The sequence below is a fragment of the Perognathus longimembris genome, chromosome 3, assembly GCF_023159225.1.
Source record: "Perognathus longimembris pacificus isolate PPM17 chromosome 3, ASM2315922v1, whole genome shotgun sequence".
In the NCBI taxonomy this organism is placed as follows: Eukaryota; Metazoa; Chordata; class Mammalia; order Rodentia; family Heteromyidae; genus Perognathus; species Perognathus longimembris.
This window is the reverse complement of record NC_063163.1, coordinates 95896349-95923773: the sequence shown is the minus strand read 5'-3', so window position 1 is coordinate 95923773 and position 27425 is coordinate 95896349. Positions and strand designations below refer to the sequence as shown.

At 49.0% G+C, this 27425-nt stretch overlaps 1 protein-coding gene across 2 annotated transcripts in view; it reads right to left on the bottom strand.

Annotated features, from left to right (window-relative positions):
* Positions 1–23629, bottom strand: part of Tango2 (transport and golgi organization 2 homolog) — a 36547-nt gene extending 12918 nt beyond the window's left edge. Inside the window, exons 1-3 of one of the 2 annotated variants that reach the window (XM_048343514.1) lie at positions 23594–23629; positions 11243–11342; positions 1822–1910 (exon numbers count right to left, since the gene is read on the bottom strand). In XM_048343514.1, the coding sequence (XP_048199471.1) occupies positions 1822–1910; positions 11243–11298 (145 nt within the window). In that variant the 5' untranslated portion in view covers positions 11299–11342; positions 23594–23629. Of the gene's footprint in view, positions 1–1821; positions 1911–11242; positions 11343–11921; positions 12524–23593 lie in introns of those variants that run through there. The other variant, XM_048343513.1, reaches the window with a different exon arrangement.
* Between the last annotated feature and the right edge of the window lie 3796 nt (positions 23630–27425).

Below are 27425 nucleotides of genomic sequence, written 5' to 3'. Positions count from 1 at the left end.
GTTAAATGTACAAAAACTAATTTGAGTGAAATCATAAATATTCCACACCCCCAAATCAAAATGCTTCAACAGAGAAAAATAGTTAATGACTTTAGGGGAGGTAAAGGCTTTTTGGATAAGACACAGAAAGAACAAACCCTAAGAGTAGAAAAACTCCATTTGGTTCAATTAAAAATATTCTGCTCATCAAAAGATATCAATAAGGAAATGTGTAGGCAGTTAATTTATCCATCAAAAAACTCATCCAGAATGCATAAACAAATCCTACAAACCAATAGTTTTAAAAAACATGAATGAGCCTTTACTATCTAGCCAAGCAAAAATACCTAAATTTTCTCTCGTATAAAACCACCAAAATAAAACAAACTGGGGGAAGCTGGATGCAGGTGGCTCACTCCTATAATCCTAGCTACTCAGGAGGCTGACATTTGAGGATCAGGATAAAAAACCAGCCTGGCAAGAGTGCTTGCCTCGTATACATGACGCCCTGGGTTTGATTCCTCAGTACATTAACAGAAAAGGCTGGAAGTGGCACTTCGGCTCAAGTAGTAGAGCACTAGCCTTGAGCAAAATGAGTTCAAGCCCTGAGTTCAACCCCAGGGCCAACCAAAAAAAAAAAAAAAAAGGGAAGGAAGGGAGGGAGGGAGGAAGGGAGGGAGGGAGGAAGGGAGGAAAGGAGAGAAGGAAAATTGGGAAAACAGAGTTTAAGATCTTAGGATCTGAAAGACAAGAAATTAATTAGGTAAGCCCCACAGTTAGAATCCTTAGGATGCAGCAACGGGAAATGGAGACCCAGGCAGTGACTGACAGACTCCCTGAGGGAGGCTGAGGCTGAAGGTCCAAGGGAAACTGAAGAAGCCAGCACTTATAAAACTCAAGACCAGAGAGGAGAGAGCTTTCCCAGAGATCTGATTAGTGCATTAGTGTAAAGAAATTGAAGCTCGTTATTCCTGGGGCACTGGATAGGTACTGAAGAACACAAACACCTCAGGGTTAGACAATTGGCCCTAGATTGGGAACACAACTCTCACCACCTATCTCCTCCCCCATCCCTCCTTCCTTCTTCTGTATAGGGAATTGCAGCCAGGGCACTGCATTTGCTAGGCAGGTGCTTTACCACTTAAACCACATACCCCATCCCTGTTGCTTTATTTTTCAAGTAGATTCTCTAGGTTTTGCCTAGAGAGGTTTTGCCCATTTATGGTCTCCTGAGGAGCCGGGATGACAGGCACATCTTACCATGCCAAGCTTATTAAGATAGGGTCTCATGAGCTTTTTCTCCGGGCTAGTTTCTAACCTCAATCTTCCTGATCTCTGCCTATTGAGTACTTGAGATTGTAAGTATGAGCCACGATACTTGGCCCCACACCTAACAAACCTTAAACAGAAGACCTAAACAGATCAATCAGTCTCTTACTAACTTATCTCCATCCACAACTAAGTTCAGTGAATGACAACATTTCTGGGAACACACAATACACCTCACACAAGTCTTTGCACCTCAAAATGTAACCCACAATCCATGAATTAAAGAGGTGCCTAAGTAGAAGCACGAATGCAGATACGAAAACACATATGTACATGTACCCCCATTTAGGGTCTTGCAAAATGACTGTGCAATGTGACCCCAGCATGTCAAGGGAAGCCATAGAAACAGGGCTGGGTGGACAGCTCCAAGGACACACAGGTGCTAACACCTTTATCTGGAGGCAGGCCCTGGTTAGTATTACTTTAGAACTCTGTGGGTTGGCACCCCAGGGCCCAAGTGGAGCCCAGTTAGGTGGTGCTGAGGAGCTGCTGACCTAGTGTGGAAAGACTTACCGCTGAGGACCTCATTGTTGCTCCCCCAGAAGTCTGCCAACTTGGCTGGCCTGTGGTAGTATTCATCCCTGTTGGCAGCCAGGACGAGCCTGAGAGAAGCAAGCACGACAAGCAGTTTCAGATGAGGAAAGAAAGAAAACGGAAACAAAAGTAACAACATATTCTGGGGATTCAACTCCCATGTGCTATGAGTGATACCTCCAGAATTCTCTCATTAATCATGTAAAATTTACAGCAGGGGCAACATGGACACATTCCAAAGAGAACAGGAATCACCAGGGAGACCATTTCAGAGCACCTGCCTAGGAAATGGCTTTTGTGCAGAGGTAGGTCTATATGGCTTAGCACTAATAAATGAGTCTAGGGCTAGGAATGTGGATTAGTGGTAGAGTGCTTACTTGCCTAATATACATGAAGCTCTGGGTTCAATTCCTCAATACAGAAAAAGCCAGAAGTGTCCCTGTGGCTCAAGTGGTAGAGTGCTAGCCTTGATCAAAAGAAGCCCAGAGACAGTTCCCAGGCTGAGTTGAAGCCCCATGACTGGCAGAGAGAGAGAGAGAGAGAGAGAGAGAGAGAGAGAGAGAGAGAGAGAGAGAGAGAGAGAGAGAGAGAGTCTATGGGAGTCAGGCTACATTAAGGCCCCACTTACCCAGATAAGGCTGAGTTAATGGCATGTTCCTATGGTGAGAGATGCCACTTAAGCACACCTGGGAGCCCAGGTTTGGGAGCAGAGCAGTCCCTCCTCTCCATCTACCCTATCTCCTAAGAGGATCCAAGCACTGGGTGCTGTTAGCTCATACCTGTAATCCTAGCTAATCAGGAAATCTGAGGATTGAAGCTTGAAGCCAGCCCAGAGACTCGTATCTCCAATTAACAATGTAAAACTCAGAAGTGGAGCTGTGGCTCAAAGTGGTGGAGTGCTAGCCTTGAGTAAAACAAACAAACAAACAAACAAACAAAACAACACAATGGCAGTGCCCAGGCCCTGAGTTCAAGTCCTATAACTGGCAAAAGAAAAAAAGACCCAAGCAAGCTGGTGGGCTTCTTAGAAATGGGAGCACCCCTCCAAGAAAGAGCTTAAGGGTACACATTGAATATTAACAGTAAATGGGGTCTCAGAGTTCCATCTTGTTCTTTTTTTCTTTTTTGGTGTTACTGGGGATTGAACTCAGAGACTGGTACTTACTAGGGAAGTACTCTATCACCTAAGCCATTCCACCAAACCATTTTTGTTATTTTTTTGCGGGTCCTGGGGCTTGAACTCTGGCCCTGAACACTGTCTCTGAGCTCTTTTTGCTCAAGACTAGCACTCTACCACTTGAGCACAGCACCACTTCTGGTTTTTTCTAGGTAGTTTATTGGCTATAAGAGTCTCATGGGGGGCTGGGGATATGGCCTAGTGGCAAGAGTGCTTGCCTCCTATACATGAGGCCCTAGGTTCGATTCCCCAGCACCACATATACAGAAAATGGCCAGAAGTGGCGCTGTGGCTCAAGTGGCAGAGTGCTAGCCTTGAGCAAGAAGCCAGGGACAGTGCTCAGGCCCTGAGTCCAAGCCCCAGGACTGGCCAAAAAAAAAAAAAAAAAAAAGAGTCTCACGGGCTTTTCCTGCCCAGGCAGGCTAGAACCATGATCCTAAGATCTCAGCCTTCTGAGTAGCTAGGTTCACAGGCTTGAGCCACCCACACCCAGCTGTGTTGGTTACTTTTAATATAAGCTTATGTCCAGGACAGCCTGGACTGCAAACCTATTTATGCTCCCCCTTGTCATTGTGATGATAGGCATGCACCACTGCAGACACTTGAGGAAATAGTTTCAAGAACCTGCTTCCCACCTCCCAATACCTAGGATTACAGAATGGAACCACCACACCTGGCCCATCCTGTGTTTTCATGTTTCATAGGGGGTGGACAGGAGACTAAGGACTGGCTCTCAAGCTCTCTTGGGTCTTAGGGTAGAAGCATCACTGTCCTATTTGTCCCTCCCAATTTCCCACTGAAGTTATTCTTTGTCCAATGCACAGAGCTGATTCCAGGGCTCTGGCATGGAGCTGCCTGGGATATGCCCTCCAGGGTGATGAAACAAGCCTAAGCTACTCATGATTCTCTGTACCTCTACTTGGTAAGTCCCAACCCAGACCCATTATCGCTGTTGTCCCTTCTGAATAGAGGTGCTCCCAACTCTTCAGTAGGGACAGCAGCAAAGCTGCCTTTCCTGGGTTCAATACCCATTATGCAGGCACCATTCCAACAGGTAGCATATCTCTATCTGGGCATGCTCTGGTCACTGTATGCATCAGCCAGGGCCTAGGTGGTGGTCAGGAAGGAGAGACAGTGCTCCCCAAGTAGGAAGAGGCAATAAGAATCCTGCAGGGACTGGGAGTTCCAACTGCCCATCCCTTGGGTAGAGATCAACAATCATGTGCTCCCGGTTCAAGAGGTTTTTGTTTTTTGTTTGTTTTTTTTAACCTTTTTTCTTTTTGCTGGTCCTGGGGTTTGAACTCAGGGCCTAGACACTATCTCTGAGCTTTTATCCTCAAGGCCCTACCACTTGAACCAAAACTCTACTTCCAGCTTTTTAGTAGTTAATTGGGGACAAGATTTCTCATGGACTTTCTTGCCTGGGCTGGCTTTGAATTATGATCCTCAGATCTCAGCTTCCTGAATGGCTAGGATTACAGCATGAGCCATTGTTTTAGTGCCAGTACTGGGGCTTAATCTCAGGGCCAGAGGGCTGTCCCTTAGCTTTTTTGCACAAGGCTGGCATTCTACCACTTGAGTCACAGTTCCATTTCCAGCTTTTTTATTTTTTTATTTTTATTTTTATTTTTATTTATTTATTTATTTATTTATTTAGGCCAGTCCTGGGCCATGAACTCAGGGCCTGAGCACTGTCCCTGGCTTCCTTTTGCTCAAGGCTAGCACTCTGCCACTTGAGCCACAGCGCCACTTCTGGCCGTTTTCTACATATGTGGTGCTGGGGAATCGAACCCAGGGCTTCTTGTATTGGAGGCAAGCTCTCTTGCCACTAGGCCATATTCCCAGCCCCCCCCCCCCGCCATTTCCAGCTTTTGCAAGACAATCGGAGATAAGTCTTTCAGACATTTCTGTGTAGGCCAGCTTCAAAATTTGATCCTTAGATCTCAGCCTCCTAAATAGCTAGGACTATAGGCATGAGCCACCAGCATCCAACATTATGTATTCTTTCTTAAACACTGAAGCTCCTACCCTGCTCCCTGACCAAAGAGTAAGTGGGGAAGAGGGGAGCTCTAAGGCCCCTGTCCACCAATCCCAGAGTTTCCAAGGAAGCCATTGAGCTCTGCTGCCCAAAGCCAGGCTGGGGCTGTCAGAGGCTGTTGGCTTTGTGAGCTGATTATCTTGTTTGGTTTGGTTTTTGTTTCCAGTCCTGGGGCTTGAACTCAGGGCCTGGGCACTGTCCCTGGCTTCTTTTTGTTCAAGGCTAGCACTCTGCCACTGGAGCCACAGCGCCACGTCTGGCTTTTTCTATATATGTGGTGCTGAGGAATCGAATCCAGGGCTTCATGTGTACAAGGCGAGCGCTTTACCACTAGGCCATATTCCCAGCCCTGTGAACTGATTATCACATAATGCCCTAGCAAAGGAAAAAAGGAAAAGAAAAGCTGACTAAGCAGTACCTTCTATTCTAAGATATACAACTACCTATTTTTTTGTTTTTTTAATGAGTCCTATGGCCTGGACTCAGGGCCTGAGCATTGTTCCCTGGCTTTCTTTTGCTCAAGGTTAGCACACTACCTTGTGAGCCACAGTGTCACTTCTGGCCTTTTCTGTTTATGTGGTGCAGAGGAATCGAACCCAGGGCTTCACGCATGGTAGGCAAGCACTCTATGGCTAAGCCACATTCCCAGCCCCTCAACTACCTATTTTTAAACAAAGGATGTGTTTGTTTAATATCAGGAACATTCTTTGATGGATTGTTATTTTTTATTTGTTTGGCCAGTCCTGGGGCTTGGACTCTGGGCCTAAGCACTGTCCCTGGCTTCTTTTTGCTCAAGGCTAGCACTCTGCCACTTGAGCCACAGCGCCACTTCTGGCCATCTTCTGCATATGTGGTGCTGGGGAATCGAACCCAGGGCCTCATGTATATGAGGCAGGCACTCTTGCCACTAGGCCATATCCCCAACCCCTGATGGATTATTTTTGTAGTAGGAGCTGCTGTTTGGTTGAATTGCCAATGGTTTGCTGGGGATTTCACTGAAGATGTAACTCAGAGCTGAGCAGACTCAGTACCTATGTGGAGCTCTTGGTGTGAAGTGAATTAATTCTTTCAGACAACACATGGGGGTGCTGCAGTGCAGGTGAAAATTCATCTGTGCCCAGTGCTCAGGGACACGACCTGGAGAGGCGCTCTGAGGAAGGCAAGGCATCCATTGCCTTTGTTTGGTCCCGCCATTTGAAATCACAGACTACCAACCATAACCAGGTACTCACTCTGCTAGAGCGTGTGTACCATCTGAGGGTGAGTATGTGCACCACGTGGGGTGGTCTGGCAACAGGTAGCAGGTGCTCTGTGCTAATGATCCAGCCATCACGTTCTCAGTGATCACTCACAGTAGCCACAGGGAACAACTGCTTGTCCAGCAGCTACTCCAGACTGTAGCCAATCAAAGAGGGTAAAGAACTTTTTTTGTCTTTTCTTTCTTGGTACTGGGGATTGAACCCAGGACGTTGTACTTCCTAGGCAAGCGCTTTGCTACTGAGCTACATCCCAGCCCTAAAACAAACCAAAACTTTTTTTTTTTTTTTTTTGGCCAGTCCTGGGCCTTGGACTCAGGGCCTGAGCACCCTCCCTGGCTTCTTCCCACTCAAGGCTAGCACTCTGCCACCTGAGCCACAGCGCCCCTTCTGGCCGTTTTCCATATATGTGGTGCTGGGGAATCAAACCAAGAGCTTCATGTGTAGGAGGCACTTGCCACTAGGCCATATTCCCAGCCCCCCCAAAAAACATTTTTGATACACTGGGCAGTGTTGCTTATGCCTGTGACCCCAGCTTCTTGTGGGGTGAAGTTCAAGGGATCGCTATTCAAAGCCAGCATGGATATAAATGTGAGATTCCATCATCAAAACCAATGGCTGGGCACAGAGGCATGTGTCTGTCATCCCAAGTGACACAGGAAAGCATAAATAGGAGAAATCACAGCCCAAGCTAGCCTGAGTATAGAGTGAGATGCCACCTCAAAAATAGCCAGTGCAAAAAGGCTCCAAATAACCAGTGTAAAAATAACCTCAGGACCCATAATATTTTATGTCTTGACTTCAAAGGCAAATATGTAAGAGTCAGTTTTAACTCTCCAAATGTTTTCAGAATTATCACATTCATCCTCCAGTTAAACAAACACACACAGGATCTGTCACTGGGGTTCATATCTGTACTGCTGGCTACTCAGGAGACTGAGATCGGAGAATCACAGTTCAAAGTCAGCCCAGGGGAGAAAAGTCTGTGAGACTCTTATCTCTGATTAACCACTCAAGTGGTAGAGTGCCAAGCCTTGAGCAGAAAATCCAAGCGAGGGCTCAAGGCTCAGCAACACAGAAAGAAAAGATACACACACACAGAGTTGGATCATTTATTGGCCACAACAAACTCCCCTGCTGGAAGATAAGACAGGAATTAAACAAGTACATGTGTGCTGTGGGTGGCAGCACCTCCATGGATGAGCGTTCTTCCTCTTTGCAGAAAGAGTATAAATGAGAAAGGGCAGTGTTGCCTTTCATCCACTCAAGTGCCTTGATTTCAATTTTACAACCACCCAAAATCCCAATGTTTATTTGGAAAGATGAATGTGTGTTCCACGGAGCTAGTATTAATAACTTCCAACACAACCTCTAGGAATCACACGCAGTTCCAAACCATGCTTTAGAAAAATATTTGTATCCATCTGTGCAGGATTTATTCCTATCCAATTAATTAATTAATTATTAGCAGTATTTGGGTTTGAACTCAGGGTCTTGAGCTTGCAAGTAAGTATTCTATTATTCCATTCACATCCCTGGCCCTTTGTTTGTTTGTTTGTTTGCTTGCTTGTTTGTTTGCCAGTCCTGGGGCTTGGATTCGGGGCCTGAGCACTGTCCCTGGCTTCTTTTTGGCCAAGGCTAGCACTCTGCCACTTGATCCACAGCGCCACTTCTGGCCATTTTCTGTATATGTGGTGCTGGGGAATCGAACCCAGGGCTTCTGATGCTGGGAATCGAACCCAGGGCTTCATGTATATGAGGCAAGCACTCTTGCCACTAGGCCATATCCCCAGCCCCTCCCTGGCCCTTTTTGTGTTAAGTTATTTATTTAGCCAGGGCCAGCCTTAACCCAAAATCTTCCTAACTCTGCCTCCTGCTTAGCTGGGATTATAGGTGTGAGCCACTATGCCTAGCCTATTCCATTTCTTCTCCTACAGACTTAAAGACTGCTATGATATACGCACTTTCAGGAACACTAAGTAGAGCCAGCCAGGACAAACAACCTATACCAACTTGACCAACTAGCTACCCCAATAATTATTTTAAATTATTTCTTCAAGGGGCTAGGAATGTGGCTTAAGTGGTAGAGTGCTTACCTAGCATGCATGAAGCCCTAGGTTCCATTCCTCAGTACCACATAAACAGAAAAAGTTGGAAGTGGTGCTGTGGCTCAAGTGGTAGAGTAAAAGTGCTCAAGTGGTTGAGCAAAAGCAGCTCAGGGACAGTGTCCAGACCCTGAATTGAAGCTCCAGGGCTAGCAACAAATAAATAAATTATTTTTTCCACCATTAGTATTTTCAGGATTGTGAGTTGGGAGCCTTCAGACTTTAGGAAATTGTATTGTGATCTTTTGTGGTTTTCTGTTGGTTAATTGGAGATTAGAGCCTCACCTAAAGCCAGCTATGATAGCCACAATGGAAGCCCTGAATGAAGGCTAGCTTTCCAATGGACATTTTCACTTCATGTTATTTCAGCCGGTTTCCTAATTATCCTACTATTGCCAAATAGCAGGAGAGAGGGCTGGGGATATAGCCTAGTGGCAAGAGTACCTGCCTCGGATACACGAGGCCCTAGGTTCGATTCCCCAGCACCACATATACAGAAAATGGCCAGAAGCGGCGCTGTGGCTCAAGTGGCAGAGTGCTAGCCTTGAGCGGGAAGAAGCCAGGGACAGTGCTCAGGCCCTGAGTCCAAGGCCCAGGACTGGCCAAAAAAAAAACAAAACAAATAGCAGGAGAGAGACAGGGAATGAAGAGTGATCCTCAAAGCCTTAAGGCTGACTCAAGATCAAGGTTACTTCTGAGGAAGGTGGAAGCCCAGGTGGTAAATGGGAAGCCTGGCCTCTTCCAGGCCCTGCTAGCCAGGGCTAGCTAGAAACAGAGCCTCTACTAGCAGCAAGCAGGTAGGCAGAGTTTGCCCTGTGGGTAACCTCTGAGTATGAGGCCCTAGGGCTGAAAGGAAGAACCACCTGTTGGTAATCATTCAGAAATGAAAACAATGTGACTCTTGGAGAGTCTTTTTTTTTTTTTTTTTTTTTTGTCAGTCATGAGGCTTGAACTCATGGCCTGGGTGCTGTCCCTGAGCTCTTCAGCTCAAGGCTAGTGTCCTACTACTTGAGCCACAGCACCACTTCCAGTTGTCTGCTGGTTCATTGAAGATAAGAGTCTCATGGCTTTACTGCCTGGGCTGGTTTTGAACTGTGGTCCTCAGATATCAGCCTCCTGAGTAGCTAGGATTACAGGCTATCATCAGACTTTGGTTGCTAAGCAGACAGACTCAGGGACTGTGAGGCTATACAGGAAGCTTTGTCCAAATTCACCTTTCACTGCCTGCTCAGTGAGAATGGAGCTGAACTTTGCAGCTGGCCCAAAGTTAGGCTTTATCAGTGTAGGAGGCTTCAAAAACGGAGACAAAAATTGCTTTCTCAGGTAGCTCCTGCAATCCATTTGGCTTCCACAGGCTTCTGTTCCTGCAGTGCATAGTTGTTTCTAGCACCCAGGGGCCAGTACCTTTGTCTAACCTCCACTCTGTGACAGTCGCCAGCACCTCAGAAGGCAGGTTTTCCAGTAAGTTCTGTCAACATGGCACTCTGGGACTTCTTGGACATCTAATGGGTCATAGCCATATCCCTTCTGGCAAGGTCTGAATCCCAACCTGGGGAAGGATGTGGCTCTGTCCTGGGTATCCCACCTCAGCTCCCAGGGTGGTAGCGGCTCTTCATATGGATAAGCCTCGCTAGCCCCCACTGCCTAGGCCTCAGCAGGAAGGGAAAATCCTGAATTCACCAGTTTTTGGCCTCAAGTAAGAAGATTCAGGCTACTAGGTCAAGCAGCACAGTGTCTATGCAATTCTGCCCAGCCACTCAATGTGAGAACCAGGTAGAAATGATCATTTTGAATGCACACTTCCAAATAATGAAAATGTCCTAGGTAATAACATAGAGATTCTAAATGTATCCCTTCCTTCCTTCCTTCTTTCCTTCCTTCCTTCCTTCCTTCCTTCCTTCCTTCCTTCCTTCCTTCCTTCCTTCCTTCCTTCCTTTATTGTGCAGGTCCCGGGGCTTTAACTCAGGGGCCTAGGCACTGCCCCTAAGCTTGTTTTGCTCAAGAATAGCACTTTACCACTTGAGCCACAGCTCCACTTCTGGCTTTTTTGGTAGTTTAGTGGAGATAAGAGCCTCACAGACTTTCTGCCTGGGCTGGCTTTGAACCACAATCCTCAGATCTCAGCCTCCTGAGTAGCTAGAATTATAGGTGTGAGACACCAGCACCTGGTTCTGAATGTCATTTTTGGCTGTGAGTTAAATCTCTATCTCATTTTCTATGTGGACAAATGCTAGCATGTCCTGAGGAGTGGAAGGGCACGGTCAGGTGCCCATAGATGGGGAGTAAGTAGGGTTGACTCCAGGCTCACCCTTCCCTGTCCTCCATCTCCTACCTCCTTAGATGGTCCTTCAGCCTCTCCTACAACTCCAGTCCTCATTTCAAAAGCCACAGTCCCTTAGATATTAATGATTTCATTACCAATCAGATTTCCCACTAGCACTTCAGAACAACCAGCCCATCAAGGTCTCACTCACTGTCACCACCACCCCAATTCTGCTTCCCTGGCCCTGATCAGAGCCCACAGAGCTGTGCCCCTAGCCTGGATCCAACTCTGCCTCTGTGCAACTCAGATGCTCTGCATCTTTGCATCTGAGCACTGAGCCCCTGCTATCAGAGGCATGTGGCCGGCATTCCACATTCAGTGACTACTGTCCACAAACGCAGGCACAGGCCTGGGCAGCTTGTCCACTGGCCTCCTGCCAGGTTAGAACTTCGCCTACACACCATGTAGCCTGCCCTTTCTCCTTCTATGCGTGGCAGGATGAGAACCGGCTGGGCATCCGAGGCCTAGCAGAATAGGGCAGATACAAAACAAGGGTGTTACCTGTATGCATTTTTAGAAACAGGGTGAGGATCAAACTTAAAGAAGATGATGCACATGAGTTGTGAGGGGCCACACCGTTGCTCACGTGAGGTCACGAGGTCTGTAGGAAAAGGAAATGATGAGTTGAATAAACAGCAGATAACAAGCAGGACACTGGTGGCTAACACCTGTTACTCAGAAGGCTGAAATCTCAGGATCATGATTTGAAGACAGCCTGAGCAAATCCAAGAGACTCTTATAACCAATTACCCAGCAAAAAGGCTGGAAGTAGAGCTGTGGCTCAAGTACTAGAGCACTAGCCTGGAGTGAAAAAAGCTTAGGGGCTGTGCCCAGACTCCAAGTTCAAGTCCCAGTACTGGCACCAAAACAAAAACAAAACAAAAAGAGATGACACCAGGGCCTTGCTGAACCTACAATGGGCCAGGACAAGCCATCACCAGTGAGCAGTGCTGGAAGAGTGAGGAGTGTGCTTATTAGTTCTGGACCCACCATATGTGGGTGTGATGAGTGGGTGCAGGAGGGGATGGCAGCAGCAAGAATAGGAACCATACACATAGCCAGGGCCAGTGTGGGTGAACACTTCTCTGCAAGGGCACCAACTCCTACCCACAAGCCTCTGAGGGAAGTGCCTTCATCTCAGCCCATGGCACCACAAGGAGAGCCATCACACCTCACTCACCTGGGATGCTTGGCAGCACATGTGTCCCCAGCAGGCCTTCATCCAGCACACATGCCCACCACCTACAGACCCAAGGGCTCCATGGAACCGCATTAGCAGGCAGGGAAAGAGGTGTGCCACCCCTGGGTTCTAGGTGGGTGTGGATTAAGTTCACAGTTCCTTGCCATAAAGACCCTGTAGCCCAGGGACTTCTGCAGCCCAACAGATAATTTCTACATTTTCTACTTCTGAGTCAAGAACTGAGACTAGGTCTTAAGCCACTAACCCTGGAAAGGGAACCTAAAGGGCTCTGAAATGTGCACATGTGCGATGATTTATTGACAGCTCCAGGGAAGAGCCAGCAACCACCGATGGGCAGCCACGCAGCTGTTCCATTACCATTCCTCTAAGAAAAGTCTAATGACAGAAAAGTAAATCAGGCTCAGATGGGGAGATGAGCGCCAGTGGGAGTAGGGTAGGCTAACAAAGAAGGTAGATGAGGATGAAAACAGCCAAAACCCTTTATTTATATGGACAAATGCAACAAGATAGCCTTCTGAAAGGGAGTAGGATGGGGGAGAATGACAGGTGAGGTTGGTTGGCATTCACTGTTTACATATATGGAAATGTTGCAGTATCCCCTCCCCTACCACCCTTACAATTAAAATTAAAATGTATACTAAGAAAAAATAGCCAGCTGGGTGCGCATGATTCACACCTGTAATCCTAGCTACTCTCAGGAGACTGGGATCTGAGGATTGAGGTTTGAAAACAGCTTAGGTATCAAAATCTGAGACTTATCTCTAGTTAACCAGCAAAAACTAGTGAGCTGGGTGCTGGTGGCTCACACCTGTAATCCTAGTCACTCAGGAGGCTGAGATCTCAGAATCACCATTCAAAACAGCCTTGGCAAGAAAATCTGTGTGAATCTTATCACCAATTAGCCACCAAAAAGCCACAATTGGAGCTGGGACTAAAGTAGTAGAGCGCCAGCTTTGAGCAAAAAAGCTCAGGGCCAGCACCCGGGCCCAAAATTCAATCCTAGCACTGGCATAAAAAAAAAAAAAAAGTATGCGTTCAATATATGTTCACAGATGTGAGTCTGCCAACATGTATAAGTGCATGGATGCATGTATTCATACACATATATTATCTTCAATTGATTACATGTAAGCCTATATGTCTAGTGGGGGGCACTGAGCTCCAGAGAAAAAGCACCACAGAGGTCCAAGAGGGCTGTGCCCTATCTTGGGGAGCCCTAGAGATCAGGTCATGCTGTGTTCTATCTTAGGATACCTTGGGGACTGAGGAGGGTTTATTCAGTGTCCTTGGTGCCAGAAGTATCCACACAGGCAGTATCCATGAGTTTGAAACTGTAAGTCTGCAAAGTGGGTCTGTGTGAGGCAGGCCCTTACTGGGTGAAGTGTCCAGGCCCAGCCCATTCTAGCTCCACCTATCAACAGATCATGGCATTTCTGCTCCTCTGCCCTGAGCTTCCAGTCACCCATACAGGGCATTGTCCTGGGTGAGAGTCCTCAAAGAACCCTCCTCCTTCTCCCCCAGTGGATGTACAAGCAGCAGGCACAGGAAAGGCAGTGGCTCACTGTTCCAGAATGAGAGCCCCCCCACAATCATCGGCTCCAGTAAAGGTCCAATTCCCAGCTCTGGAGACAGAGACAGCTCCTAGCTGATATCAGCAGTAATAAAACCATTCCATACTGTGTCTCAGCACCTTTAGAACAAGCACCAACCCAGCCATCAAAACAAGAGCCAGTACCACAAGATGACAGGGGCTTAGTCCACAATCTGCAGTAGACAGACATGACCTGAGCTCAATGTCAGAGAAACTGCCAAGTTCATGGGGCCTTCCTGTAGATAATACGGGCTGTCTCCCACCCACTGGACTCACCCTAGCTTCTATGAACACTTGTCTCCTACTGTCCCTACCAGCTCCCAAGGGACATAGGCCTACCTGGCCCTGGAGGTATCTCACAAGGACTAGGCCTTGGCTCAGGGCACCCAGCCTGAGTTCCTTTGCCCACACCTTCCTCTCTGGTCTTCTCTGTGCCAAGTCCACCACAGGATAGGCATCAGGGATGGCCATCTGAGGACCAGTCCCCTAGTTTAGAGTAGGTAAGGGCTGTGCAGGTGCTGCATCACCATGGTGATGAGAACCACCTGCATAAGCACAGGGAGATGGGAGATGGGCCTGCTGGCTATTGCCTCAAAGGGTTGCCCATTGCAAAAAGGCTCTGTATGGCAGAGGACCAGAGGTCAGGAGGGTAAGTCTATTCCATGGTCACCCTAAGCAGTAATAGCTCAAGGAGACAAAGCATGCTGGGCTTCAGGAGGGTCCCAGGTGCCCCTCCCACCAGGTCCTGTAGATAGAGGGTCCCAGAAGCCACCACATGTCCTGAAGACACAAGTACCTTTCCCTGGGGAGCTGGCCTTTCTCCGACATAAGAACCTACCAAGCTGTGATCACTAAGAGAAATCCTTCCAGCCAGGCCCTCCTGGAATCCCACTGGCCCAGGGCCCAGGGCCCAGGACCTGCCCAAGGCCCTATTCTGAGAACTGCCCACCAGGAAAATACTGCTCTAGAGTGTCAGAGGAGGAGGCCAGCATTCTTGACCTTGGCCTGCTTTGGCCTTTCCTGAACTCCATGCCAAGCCACTAGGTAGGGCCACTGACAGTGGCAGCTCTGGCCCCTCTCTGATAATGATTCTTCTTCCAGTTCAGCTCAGGACTCTCATCCCAGCAGGACCAGGTAGGAAACACACCAGTCCTCCAGACAGCAGTGGTGGAGAGGACTCTGTAGTCCTCAGCAAAACCCTCAACAGGTCTCTGGGAAGACGAGAGCTAGAGGTGTTGGTGCAGGGCCCAGGACTGTAGCCTTGATGAAGATGCAGTCATTAGGAGGGAAGGACCAGAGGAAAGCCAGCCCCTGGGGAGGGGACCATCAGGAACTGCCTTTCTCTCCAATCCCTCACCCCCCACTCGAGCCAGGTCCGCTGCCCACTGGTCCCTACACCTGGCTCTGGTCAGCAAGCCACCTTCTTTCCTTCTCTTCACTTTGCACTACAACCCCTCCTCACCTAGAATCCCAGACGTTCCCTCAGCAAACTCCTGGCAGTCTTGGTGGATCCAAGCTCAGATCCACCAAGGAGGACCCAGGCTTCTCCACTCCTACTATCCCTGAACACCCATCCTCAGGGCCTGGCAAAGTCTACCTTGATTGCTTGGCCATGCGTACAAGCCTCTAGCTTCCAGGTCACTGCACTGTGTGCGGGGCAGGCAGGCACGTTGGGAGCCAGAACCACCCAACAGACAAACTCCAGGCCACCCTAATCGCGCCACTGTGACTCAGAGCAACTTCCTGTGCCTTCCAGGTGCCATAGGTGAGACTGGGGCTCAATCTTATTGTCATCTACATGTTCCACAGGGACCTGACCTAAAAGACACCTAAGCTGGGCAGAAACGAATCTGCTCAGTAATACCTCCACCCTGTCTGGCTTCACTCACAGGCTCCAACAGTGAACTCGGTGGAATGCGCACATCCTTGGCAGCTGGAGAAAGGCCACAAAGTAGTCAAGGCCATACAGGCTTGTAGAATCACCTCTGAGACCCAGGTGGCCAAGGCAGAACCAGTGAGAGCAGGTGAAGGGAGCTCAAGGAAGAAGTGCCAGAGCCCTTGCCATGGGCCTCAGGAGCCTCGGCTTGAGGTCTGAGTATTGGAAAGCAGCTATGCTCCACCTCTGTCCTGTGACAGATGCCGCTTGCCTCCTTGGCTAAGGAGGCCCCAGTGACAATCTGCACATATGGCTCATTTTACCAACTCTGCTCCAATGGTCATCTGCAGTTCCCTCTAGGTATAAAGGGCTCCCCAGGGCCTCTAAGCCCTTCTCCAGGCCTCACAGCCACAATGGAGCAGAGATAGGGAGTGTGAGGGGCTCCCCCATCTACAATGAAATGACACAGGGGCCACATTGTCCTAGAAGAGGTTGGCCAAGGGCACCACAGGGCAAAGTGGGGAAGTGGAGGAGCTGCTTCCCTGGGCCTCAAGTCCACAGGTGACATCTATCTCACTGAGAGTTCAGGCAGCATGTCTTAGAGCCATGCAGCAAGGGTGTGGCAAGGTGAGTCTGAAGGGCTTGTGAAGGAGGGAGGCTACTGGCTAGGCTTGTGGGTTAAGTGGGTTTCCTAAGTCCTACACATCCTCTCAAGTGACACCCTCAGCACTGGATCTCCCCACTTGCTCTATCCCAGCTGGTCCACAAAACATTCTGCTCCGCCACTTCATGGCAACACCTGGAAACCACATCATCTCACAGTGGCCTGCCTCCTCACTGCCCTAGCAGGAGCAGGGCCAGCTGACCATCCCCAGGGAATCCCAAGCTCTGCACCCGGAGTCTCCTCACCAAAGCACCCTTGTAACACCATGTTCCACAACCCATACCCGCTTCTCACTGCCAAACATGCACATGACAACCAGGCAACCTTTGTAACACTCAAAATTACACACAGAGCTGAGCCTGGGAGTGTTTTCTTTTTCTTATCTAGGTGTGTGTGTGTGTGTGTGTGTGTACACTGCATGAGTGTGAGCCTGCCGGCATGCCAGTCCTGGGGGCTGAACTCAGGACCTAGGTGCTGTCCCCGAGCTTTTTTGCTCAAGGCTAGCACTCCACTGATTGAATCACAGCTCTACTTCTGGGTTTTTTGGTGGCTAACTGGAGATAAGAGTCTCATGAACTTTCCTGCCAGGCCGGCTTCAAACCAGGATCCTCAGATCTCAATTCTCCAAAGTAACTGACACCAGCTTGTATTGTTTTTTGACAGGGTCTCACTCTACAGCTCAAGTTTACTGAGAACTTTCAGTCCTCTTGTCTCAACTTCCCCAGCATTAGTATTACAGGTGTGTACTACCACCACTCCTGGTCCCATGTGACCTTTGCTCACACATAAGTGGTACTAAAGTGAAGACTAGTGTGAAGTCTTTCTTATATTTATTTTATGTGTGTGTTGGTCCTAGGGCTTGAATTTAGGACCTCACACCATCCCTTAACTTTTTTAAAATCAATTGTGGGGCTTGAACTCAGGGCCTCATGCTTTCTAGGGGCAGGATTTCTACCACTTGTACCATACTTGCAGAACTTTTTGTTTCAGGTAAGGTTTTGGTTGCCAGGCGCCAGCCTTAGACCATGATCTTCCTACTTCTGCTTTGAATGTAGCTGGGATTATAGGTATGGCTCGTTCTTTGAGATAGGGTCTTGCTAACTTTTGGCCTAAGCTGGTCTCAAAATTTAAAAAAAGAAAAAAAGCCTACACAGGAGCAATGGTTGTATTCCCAGCTCATACAGAACTGTTCCCTTCTCTACTGTCTCCCAGAGCACACAGAGAGCTGATAGACACACAATGGATGGATGCACATACATGCTGGGTGACTCTGTCCATGTCACATTTGCATAAGGCTCCTCTTATGCAAATCGGATGAAAAAGTTTCAGGTTTCAGTGTCCTGCAACAGTCACCACTTACCAGTCCCAGTAGGGTCCAGGGGCTCTCTGTGGACAGCTCTTGGGTATCATGGCCTCCCCATCTCCAGTCAGTCACCTTAGCACTGACCAGAGTCCAGGTGCCATGGCTGGCTCCACACTGGGCAAGTAGATATGTGCAAGGAGGTACTGGTCCAGGCTGCCTGCCTTCCTTAAGGCAGTAAGGTCCAACCCTTACTAGAACAAATGCCCACAGAACATGTGTGGCCTGTGTTCAGGGAGGCCCGGAATAATGTCACTTGGGACCTGGTACTGCCACTGCTGACCCTGCTAGGGAAGGGGAGGGAAGGTTGCAGGGCTAAGTCTCCATTTCTATGTTTGAACTTGGAATGCTACTAGTCCCTTGTAGAGGACACAGTACAATTCACTACCAGAAAGGACCCCCCCCCACCCAGTACATACACCAGTTCTTCCCACAAACCGGGTATCCCTGGGCATACGTGGGACCCAGCCCAAAGGACTTGTAGGATCAAAAGGAAGAGAAAGAACTCTGTCACTCCACCACCAAGAGCCTCCTTCTTATCCTCTAAGAATGCCAGTGGGAGTCTTCCCAGAATGTCAGCTCCACTCTCCCTGGCCTACCAACCTGATAATTCTGTATAACAGGAAGAAAGATGCTGGATTTGGCCCTAGAGTTATTCTTAGTATCAATGCTGGCTGGGAAGGACAGAGGCTTTCCAAGCACTCCCTGCCCATCTGTGACAGTGCTTTCAAGAACTTTCTCTCTCACCATCCTTTTTGAGAGGATCAATCCCCCTCGGGAGCCCCTCTCCAGCCAGGCAGGACTTCTTCCTCCTTCCCTGAATTCTCAGAGGAACTAGCAGGGCCTTTGGTTACCAAGGGACAAGTGGAAAGAGGCCAAAATCCCCTCTGTAAGAAGCTTACAGGTAAGCCAAGATCTAAATTTCACTGTATGCATTGTCTAAAAGGAGACAAGAAAACAAGATAGGCAGGCCAGGCACATGGTGATGACAGCAGGCACTCTAGAGAGAGCTAGGTGACAATGAGGTCCACAGACCACACAACCTGGCAGAGGGAAACAAGAGGGATTCAGGGGCCACACTGTCACTGCTGGCCCAAATGATGCCAGCCTCTGGGCTAGACACTGCAGGATGTGGGCAAGCCTAGGAATGCAGTACAGATGTCCTCCAGACTCTACCTGCGGTCAGCCTCACCCACCCAGCTGCTTATCTACCTTCTCCAGTGTTTGTACACCACTGTCCCCCATGTCCTGCTGCCACAACCAGCAGCTCTTCGGGACGGGATGCCTGGGGCCTCGCTGTTGCTCCCATTGTCAGGGCCTCCCGCAGGCACACTCTTACAGGGCAAGTTTCCAATGACAATGTCAGGCAGGCAGGAGACCCATCTGGAGGGCTGTGTGTTGTCAGGACTTTTGCAGCAAGCATAAAGGTTGTGTCTCATGTGCAGACCTCGCCAATTCCCTCTACACACCCAGCACCAGCACCTGACACCAGGTATGTGGTGACAGGAAATGCTCCTGCTAGGGGCATCTTCTAATTGCTAAGTGTCTAATGACTGTTGGCTGTTGGCCTTTGCCCATGGATCACCACTTTGGATACTGACTGACCCCAGGCCTTTGTCTTCCAGATCTGTACTGTGGTTGATAGATGTAGGTACCCACATGACCTCTGATTGTTCCCCCAGCCTAGGCAAGAAAAATCTCTGAGACTATTTGGGGTTTTGTTGTTTTGGTTGGTTATGGGGCTAGAACTCAGGGCCTGGGCACTGTCCCCAAACTTTTTCACTCAAGGCTAGTGCTCTACTACTTTGAGCCAGAGCACCACTTCCAGCTTTTGTGGCTGTTAATTGCAGATAAGAGTCTCACAGACTTTCCTGCCTGAGCTCACTTTGAACTGCAATCCTCAGATCTCAACCTCCTGAATACCTAGGATTACAGATGTGAGCTACCACACCCAGATAACCCCTAAGACTCTTATCTCCAATTAATCATCCAAAACTGGACACAGCTGTGGCTCAAGTGGTAAAGCACCAGCTTTGAGGAAAAAAGCCAAAGGATAGTAACCAAGCCCAGAGTTCAAGCCCTAATGCCAACACACACACACACACACACACACACACACACACACACACACACACACACATACACAGAGCTATCATCAGAATAGCCATCAAAAAAAAAAAAGAATAGCCATCCAACCCCTACTGATATAAACAAGGGAGGTAAAAAACAAGAAGAGCAGGGAGAGCCTGAGTGGGCTGCCCACACACAGAAGACAGGACAGATCAGCCCCATGCAACACCTTGGTTCAGAACTGAGCATGGCTGTGCTATCTTACAACAAGGGACCCTGGGCCCCTCCCATGGTGACATAGGAACACTTCTCTTGGTCAACTGCAAAGGCAAACTGAGCAGGTGGGCCCAAGGAAAAAAATCACAATGCAGGGACATGCACAAGGGACCAGGAGGTATTTCTACTGAGATGCAGGGCCGAGGGACCTAGACATGTGGAAAAGTAAGGCCTCAGGGTAGAGACTCTAGACAGGTTATCTGAGCCCTACAGCCTGCTGACCCACTTAATTATGACCTGTACTGTCCATGAGTAGGAATACGTTTTTAAAGCCAGCCAGCTCAACAGTCTGCAAAAGCTGGCAGAGGACAAGGTCCCTCAGGCTCCCAAAGAACAGTGAGGCAAGACTGAGCAGCCAGGCACTCAACCTTACTTCACCCCCACCTTCTATTGCTGCCATACTGTGTTGGTGGCCCCTGGGGGCGGAGCTGCTCTTTTAGCAGGAGAGGATAGACACAGACACGTGATAAGATGTGATGTGAGCTCTGGCAGCTGCCAGCAGAGGTGGTAAACACACATGGGAACACAGTGTCACTGTTCCTAGGGCTTTGGCTGAGAAAACTGTGACGTCTAGAAATCCTTGGCCAATCCCACTGCAACTCCCTGCCCTCCTCCTATCAGCAGCAAAAGCCCAGCAAGCTACACTTTCTCATTTTAGCTATTACATGGCATTTCACCATGACAAACTTTCTACAGTGATATTCTCTTTTCTGATCCTCGCACTGTTTTGAGGACATCAATTCAGCCTCACACTAGGTTGTCATTGTCCTTTCACAGTTCAAAGGAACAGCACATACAGTGGGCTTGAGGGAAAGTCTGGATACAGGGCAGCATTTGCATCTCAGGCTCCTCCTGGTAGAAATGCCTGCCTTCCCCACAAACAAGAAACAAGCCAGCCTCAAGGTGGCCCCTGCTGCTGCTCCTGGTATGTAAAAACAAGAAATAGGGCTGGGGATATGGCCTAGTGGCAAGAGTGCTTGCCTCGTATACATGAAGCCCTGGGTTCGATTCCCCAGCACCACGTTTACAGAAAACCGCCAGAGGTGGCGCTGTGGCTCAAGTGGCAGAGTGCTAGCCTTGAGCAAAAAGAAGCCAGGGACAGTGCTCAGACCCTGAGTCCAAGGCCCAGGACTGGCAAAAAAAAAAAAAAAAAAAAACAAGAAATAGGCTAGGGGCCGATGGTTCCTGCCTGCTAGCTACTCAGGAGGCTGAGATCTGAAGATTGAGGTTTGAAGCTAGCCAGGACAGAAAAGTCCAAGTCTCATGGACTACCAAAAATTCATAAGTGGCCAGGAAATGGTGGCTTACACCTGTAATCCTAGCTACTCTGGAGGCTGAGATCTGAGAATTGTGGCTCATAGGGCAGGAAAACTCGTACCTCCAATTAACCACCAGAAAACTATAAGTGGAGCTGTGACTCAAAGTGGTGGGTTGTACTAGCGTTGAGCAAAAGAGCTCAAGGACAGTGCACAGAACCTGAGTTCAAGCTCCATGACCACCAAGAACAACAACAAAAATCCAGAAGTGGGTTTGTGACTCAAGTGGTAGAGCTCTATCCTTGAGCAAAAAAGCTAAGGGACATTCATTGCCCAGGCCCCGAGTTCAAGCCCCAAGATTTCCCCCCCCCAAAAAAAATTAAGGCATTCTAAACCCCTCAGAGAAGACAAAAGCAAGCACTTAAGTTAGCATGATGTAGAAGATGTTGCTGATGTACCCCAAGGGGGGGCTGGGACACAGAGGGCATTTTGGAGTTTTTAAGATGCATATATTATTGTTGCAATCTAAAAACAAAGTTAAGAGAAAAGAGGGGGAGAAAACCTGAGGTGACAGCCTGAAAGGTCAGTTCAGTTGCTGTGGAGTGACCTTGTTCCCAGAGCCTATTGTCAAATGTAGTGGTCTGGACAAACAAATGTTAGACTGATGTACTACTATCATACGATGATTGACACATTAGTTCTCAACCACCTATAGTGTCGATAACAAGTGTGGTCTCACACCTAGGTGACCTCTAGCCAACTCCCAGTCTAGGATCATTTCTCTCCTGACCCACTTTCATTATACATTATCTGCAATAGTACCCATAGGCAGACATGAAGGTGCTTGCACAGTTCACCTTCTGGCTTAGCCACCCAGCATCAGTGGCTCACAACTGAAATCCTACCTTCTTAGAAGGCTGAGCTCAGAGAATTGTGGTACAAAGCCAGCCCAGACAAAATATCAGTGACTCTTATCTCCAATTAACCACCAAAAAGTTAGAAAATGGACTGTGGTTCAGTGGTACAGTACCAGCCTTACATGAAAAAGCTAAAGGACAGTATCCAGGCCCTGATTTCAAGCCCCAGTACCAGCACACACACACACACACACACGTGCACACACAGCAGGCATGAGAGCCACCCCAAAACACTGCATGTGATTATGCCCATCAAGAACCTTGACCAGTGCAATGCTGCACAAATGAAGACATCAATGAAATTACAGAGGCTGGGCAACTTGGGCAGAGAATCACCAGTCACCTCTGTGCAGGGAAATGCTAGGTCATCACACACCAGAGCAAGCAGAGGCTCCAACTGAGGTGTCTATAGTTCAAGAGAACAAACTGGGGATCCACAATAGAGGGGCCCCAAAGAGATTGCTACCAGCCCAGCTGAGTAACTGGAATCCTAAGGAGGGGCAGAGGCTCTGCTGAGGCAAATCACTGATAGTCACCTTCCCTAGCTGCCCCCACATAACAGGTCACCTGATACAAGATGGCTCATGGGAGGGAACCCAGGAGAAGCAAAAGCACTAAGAGCCAGCTCTAGCACTGAATCTTGGTAACACCCCCTGCTCCTTAGCCTGAGTTTTCTCAAGCAAACAGGTTGGGCTAAGAAATAGTTGCCCTAGAGTGCCATCCAGCTGTCTCTTTTAGCAGCCATCATATCTGCCTCATGGAAAAGGGCTCTGAGCCCAGCGATGGCAAAACAGCAGGTCCCAGAACAGCATGGCAGGCCTGGTTAGCATGTCATGTTCCTCTAGAGAAAGGGGACCTGAGGCTCAGGATTTGTACAAGAACAGAAGGTTCACTATAAAGCTGTGGCCTCGCAAAAGACAGGAAGCACAGGAAAGGTACTGGGGACTACCCAACGGGACCTAGCCACAGCCGTTAGCGACAGGAAAAGCCCAGGCTGTTTCAGAACCCAGCTGTGAGGCCAGACTGTCTGGGTTGGGGGCAGCCCTTGCCCAGCCCACAGTGGATGCCTCCCTGTATGGGGATGGGGGGATCTGGCAATCAAGTCGCCCCAGTAAAATCCTCATTCAGGCAAAGCAATGACCCAGCACTTGCTGCCTCCTCAGAGGTACAGCCGCTGTCAGCCTGCTGCCCCCCAGGAGGCTGGAGGGAGGGGGCAGCGTGACTCGGCTCCTGTGCAGTACTTGATGCTGGACGAGGCCGAAGCCCACCAACCCGCAATGACCACGCAGCTCCTGGCTCCACCAGTCTCAGCTTCCTCGCAGGGAGTCTGCTCGTGCCTGCCCGTGGCCCTGCACCCTATCCAGGGAGGGAATCAAAGAAAAAGCCTTCCCGTGCCGCCTGGGATGCTTCCGTTGGCCGGGGTCATATAGATCTCCCCGTGCCCGGCTGTCCAGAGCCAGGCCGTTCCAGTCCCATTCTACACCTTGGAAGGGGGAAACTGAGGCAGGACGCGACGATGCGGACTACCCAACCCTCGATAAACCTAACCTAGACAGCACGTCGGAGCCCAGCACCCCCAAGCCCGGGCCGGCCCGGCTAGGAGCGGAGTCCACCAGCCACGGCCACCCGCCGCACACTCACCGCCTCCGCCGCCGCCGACTTCCGGGTGCCGCGCCCGCGCGCCGCTGCAGCCAACCCAGGCCCCGCCCTGTCCGCAGCCAGGACGATCGCCATTGGGCTGGGTTAAGAGAGGCGGGACTGTCTGTCTCAGGCTACAACTCTGTTGGCTGTGCACGCCGTCACTCAGCTTCTGCAGCCCTCCCGGTGCCCCGCCCCCAAGGCTGCGCCAAGTCTGAGCTGCGCGGGCGTATGGGCTCCTCGTGACCCCCTGGTTTCCTGGGCTTCACTGCTGCCCAGTGCGTGGGTTGTCCTCCGAGGGTAACAACAGTCCCTGAACCCACGCCCTTGCTGAGACTGTTTCCTGCCTACCCAGTTGCCCTCCCAGGTACAAGGATGCTCATTTCCGGACCGCCCCCCCCCAGTCTGAGTCCTGGCCTCCCCCTTTTTTGTCAACCTGATTCCCACCCCTGCATCTGGCCATCCACAGCCCTGACATCTCTCCTTTTGCTTTTGCTGACCCCCTCCCCACTGCAGCCATGACCCTCTGACGTCCCTGCATCACTGGTGGAGGATACATAGATGAACGGACAGGGAAATTCTATTATTTTAAACAATCATAAGGGGCAGACTCAGAAGTTAAGACAAATAAGTAAACCATAAAAGCAGGTAAGCTCCCTTCCCACAATACCTCATTTTTACAATTTGTTTTTGGTGCCGGTAATGGGGCTTGAACTCGGGGTCTGGGTGATATCGTGTAGCTTTTTCACTTAAGGCTAGTATTCTACTACTTGAGCTACAACTACACTTTTGGCTCAGACTACTCTGCTTGACTTTAACCTCAATTCTCAGATCTCAGCCTTTAGAATAGCTAGGGTGAATGGCATGAGCCACCCTTTCCAAAATGGCAGTTGATGGCTGTAGCTTTTAAACTTTAGTGGCACTGTGGCTCAAGTGGTAGAGCACTAGCTTTGAACACAAAGAGGCTAAGAGCACCCAGGCCCTGAGTTCAAACCCCACAACTGACAATAAATAAATTGATAAATAAATAAACTTTAGTGGGACTGGAATGTGGCTTAGCAGTAGAGTGCTGGGTTTGATTCCTCAGCACCACATACACAGAAAAAAGTAGACATGGCACTGTGGCTCAAGAGGTAGAGTTCTAGCCTTAAGCAAAAGGAAGCCAGGGACAGTACTCAGGCCCTGAGTCCCAAGCCCCAGGACTAGCAAAAACGAAAACTAAAAAACCTTCAGACAACTATCCGTGGTCAGTCTTTGGCAGTAATCCTTAGACTATGGGTGGGTAACATGGATGAGGTCCACTCAAAATACAGATAACCTTTTGGACTTCCTTTTGCTAGAAGAGTTCCCAGATTTTTTCCCCCAGTCCTGGGGCTTGAACTCAGGGCCTAGGCATGTCCCTGAGCTTCTTTTGATCAAGGCTAGCACTCTACCACTTGAGCCACAGTGTCACTTCTGTTTTTTTCTGTTTTTGTGGTACTGGGGAATTGAACCTGGGGCTTCATATATGCGAGGCAAGCACTCTACTACTAAGCCACATTCCCAGCTCCCAGATTTTTAAAAAATCATTTCAAAGGAGAAAGCAGATTTAGATCATCTCCTACATTTTAGTAGCTTCGCGCGCGCGCGTGTGTGTGTGTGTGTGTGTGTGTGTGTGTGTGTTGGCACTAGGGCTTGAACTCTGGGCCTGGGCTCTGTCTCTAACCTTTTTCTCAAGGCTAGCACTCTACCACTTGATCCACAGCTACACTTCTGGCTTTATGATCATTTATTGGAGATAAGAGTCTCACAGACTTTATGCCTGGGCTGGCTTCAAACCACAATCAGATCTCAGATCTGATCTCAGCCTCCTGATTAAGTAGGATTTCAGGTGTGAGCCACCAGCACCCCTACTATATTTTAAAGGAAAAGGTAGATTTAACCCTCACTGGTTTCCTAATCCTGCAAGTTAACATTAAAAAGGAGGCTCACTGGGTGGGTGCTCACCCACTTTTTTCAATTGACTTTCTCAGTTTAACTTCTGAATCTGCTCCTATGTTTGTCAAAATGATATAATATCTCCTTTCTTCCTGATTCACAGACACTCCCAAGATTCATGGCCAGCAGGTGGCAGACCTGGCCAGACATGCTGTTCTTCCTCTCACAGTTAGCATAATTACTGGCTGGTGCCAGTGATCTCCCTCTGAACAGCCAGACCATGTTGTTCATAGGGCCAAAGAGGCCATGGTGTTGGACAACAGGACCTGGGACTTGGCATATTCCTGTCAATTACAAAGAAGGACATAGTAACATGCTCCATTGTGGTTTGAATTCCACTGCCAAAGCCAGCACTGGTGGCTCATGCCTATAATGCTAGCTACTCAACAGGTTGAGAGACTGAGAACTGAGATTCAAAACCAGCTCAAGGCAAGAAAGTCTGTGAGACTCTTCTCTCCAATGAATCAGCAAAAAACTGGAAATGGGGCTAGGAATGTGGCTTAGTGGTAGAGTGCTTGCCTAGCATGCATGAAGCCCTGAATTCAATTCCCCAGCACCGCATAAACAGAAAAGGCCAGAAGTGATGCTGTGGCTCAAGTGGTAGAGTGCTAGCCTTGAGCAAAAAGAATCCAAGGACAGTGCTCAGTCCCTGAGTTCAAGCATCAGGACTGGCAAAAGAAAAAAGCTGGAAATGGAGCTGTGGCTCAAGTGGTAGAGTGCCAGCATTAAGTGAAAAAGGCAGGCAAGAGCAGGAGAGCTTGAGTTCAAGCCGTCCCAGCATGTGCACAATTCTACTGTCATATACAACATGTGGCTCCTGGACTAAGTTTACTCAATTCCAAGTACTGGCACACACACAAAAAGGATGACATGGGGGGCTGGGGATATAGCCTAGTGGCAAGAGTGCCTGCCTCAGATACACGAGGCCCTAGGTTCGATTCCCCAGCACCACATATAAAGAAAACGGCCAGAAGCGGCGCTGTGGCTCAAGTGGCAGAGTGCTAGCCTTGAGCGGGAAGAAGCCAGGGACAGTGCTTAGGCCCTGAGTCCAAGGCCCAGGACTGGCCAAAAAAAAAAAAAAAAAAAAAAAAAGGATGACATGGTAAGTTCTAGCATGGGTACCTGAGCGCTGAAACCTCAGGCCACAAGGAGCTCACTGCCATCTCATCTCTCACTTGCACATCTCCTCACTAAGGCACTGACTACTTTTTGTGGCCACCTTCTTAGTCTCTAAACACCTGCAACTGTCAGAAAATTGTCCTTGACATTCAGCAACCTTTTTCTCCATGGCTTTCTATAGAGCTGACTAGCAGCTGGTTGGAAAGAATGAGAGAGAGGCAGGCTACCTGGCTACTGGCCCTGTCTGGTTTGTTTCTGACCTCTGCCTGTGTAGTCTGGTGGGCAGAGTGCCAGATAGCAGTCCTGAGACCTATTTGAGCTGGCTCTGCTCTGATCCCCTCTATGAAGCTGATGATCCGGCTCAAAGACAAGTCTCTGGAAACTATAGGGGGTGGGGATCAAGGGAAGGCTGAATCTCCCTTTTGTTAACTTGCAGCCAAGACCTATCCAGCCCCTCTTGCCACCATCAGCAAGTGTGGGAGGAAGTGGTGCTGAACCACAAGAAGAGCCCCAGGAAGGCTAGGGTCTGTTATCATAAAGACAGATGTCTGGAGACAGTTGGACTTAATAAATCTACTCCTATATAGAGGAAATGGAATATCCAAGTTAAAATGTCTCCCATGGTGCTTCTACACAGAATGAGAGCATCCTTGTTTGTTGTGATACCTGTGTGCTAGAAAAGGATGCCATCCCAGAGCTGCAAACAATAGCCTTGTTCCTTTCAATTTCCTTTCAAGTG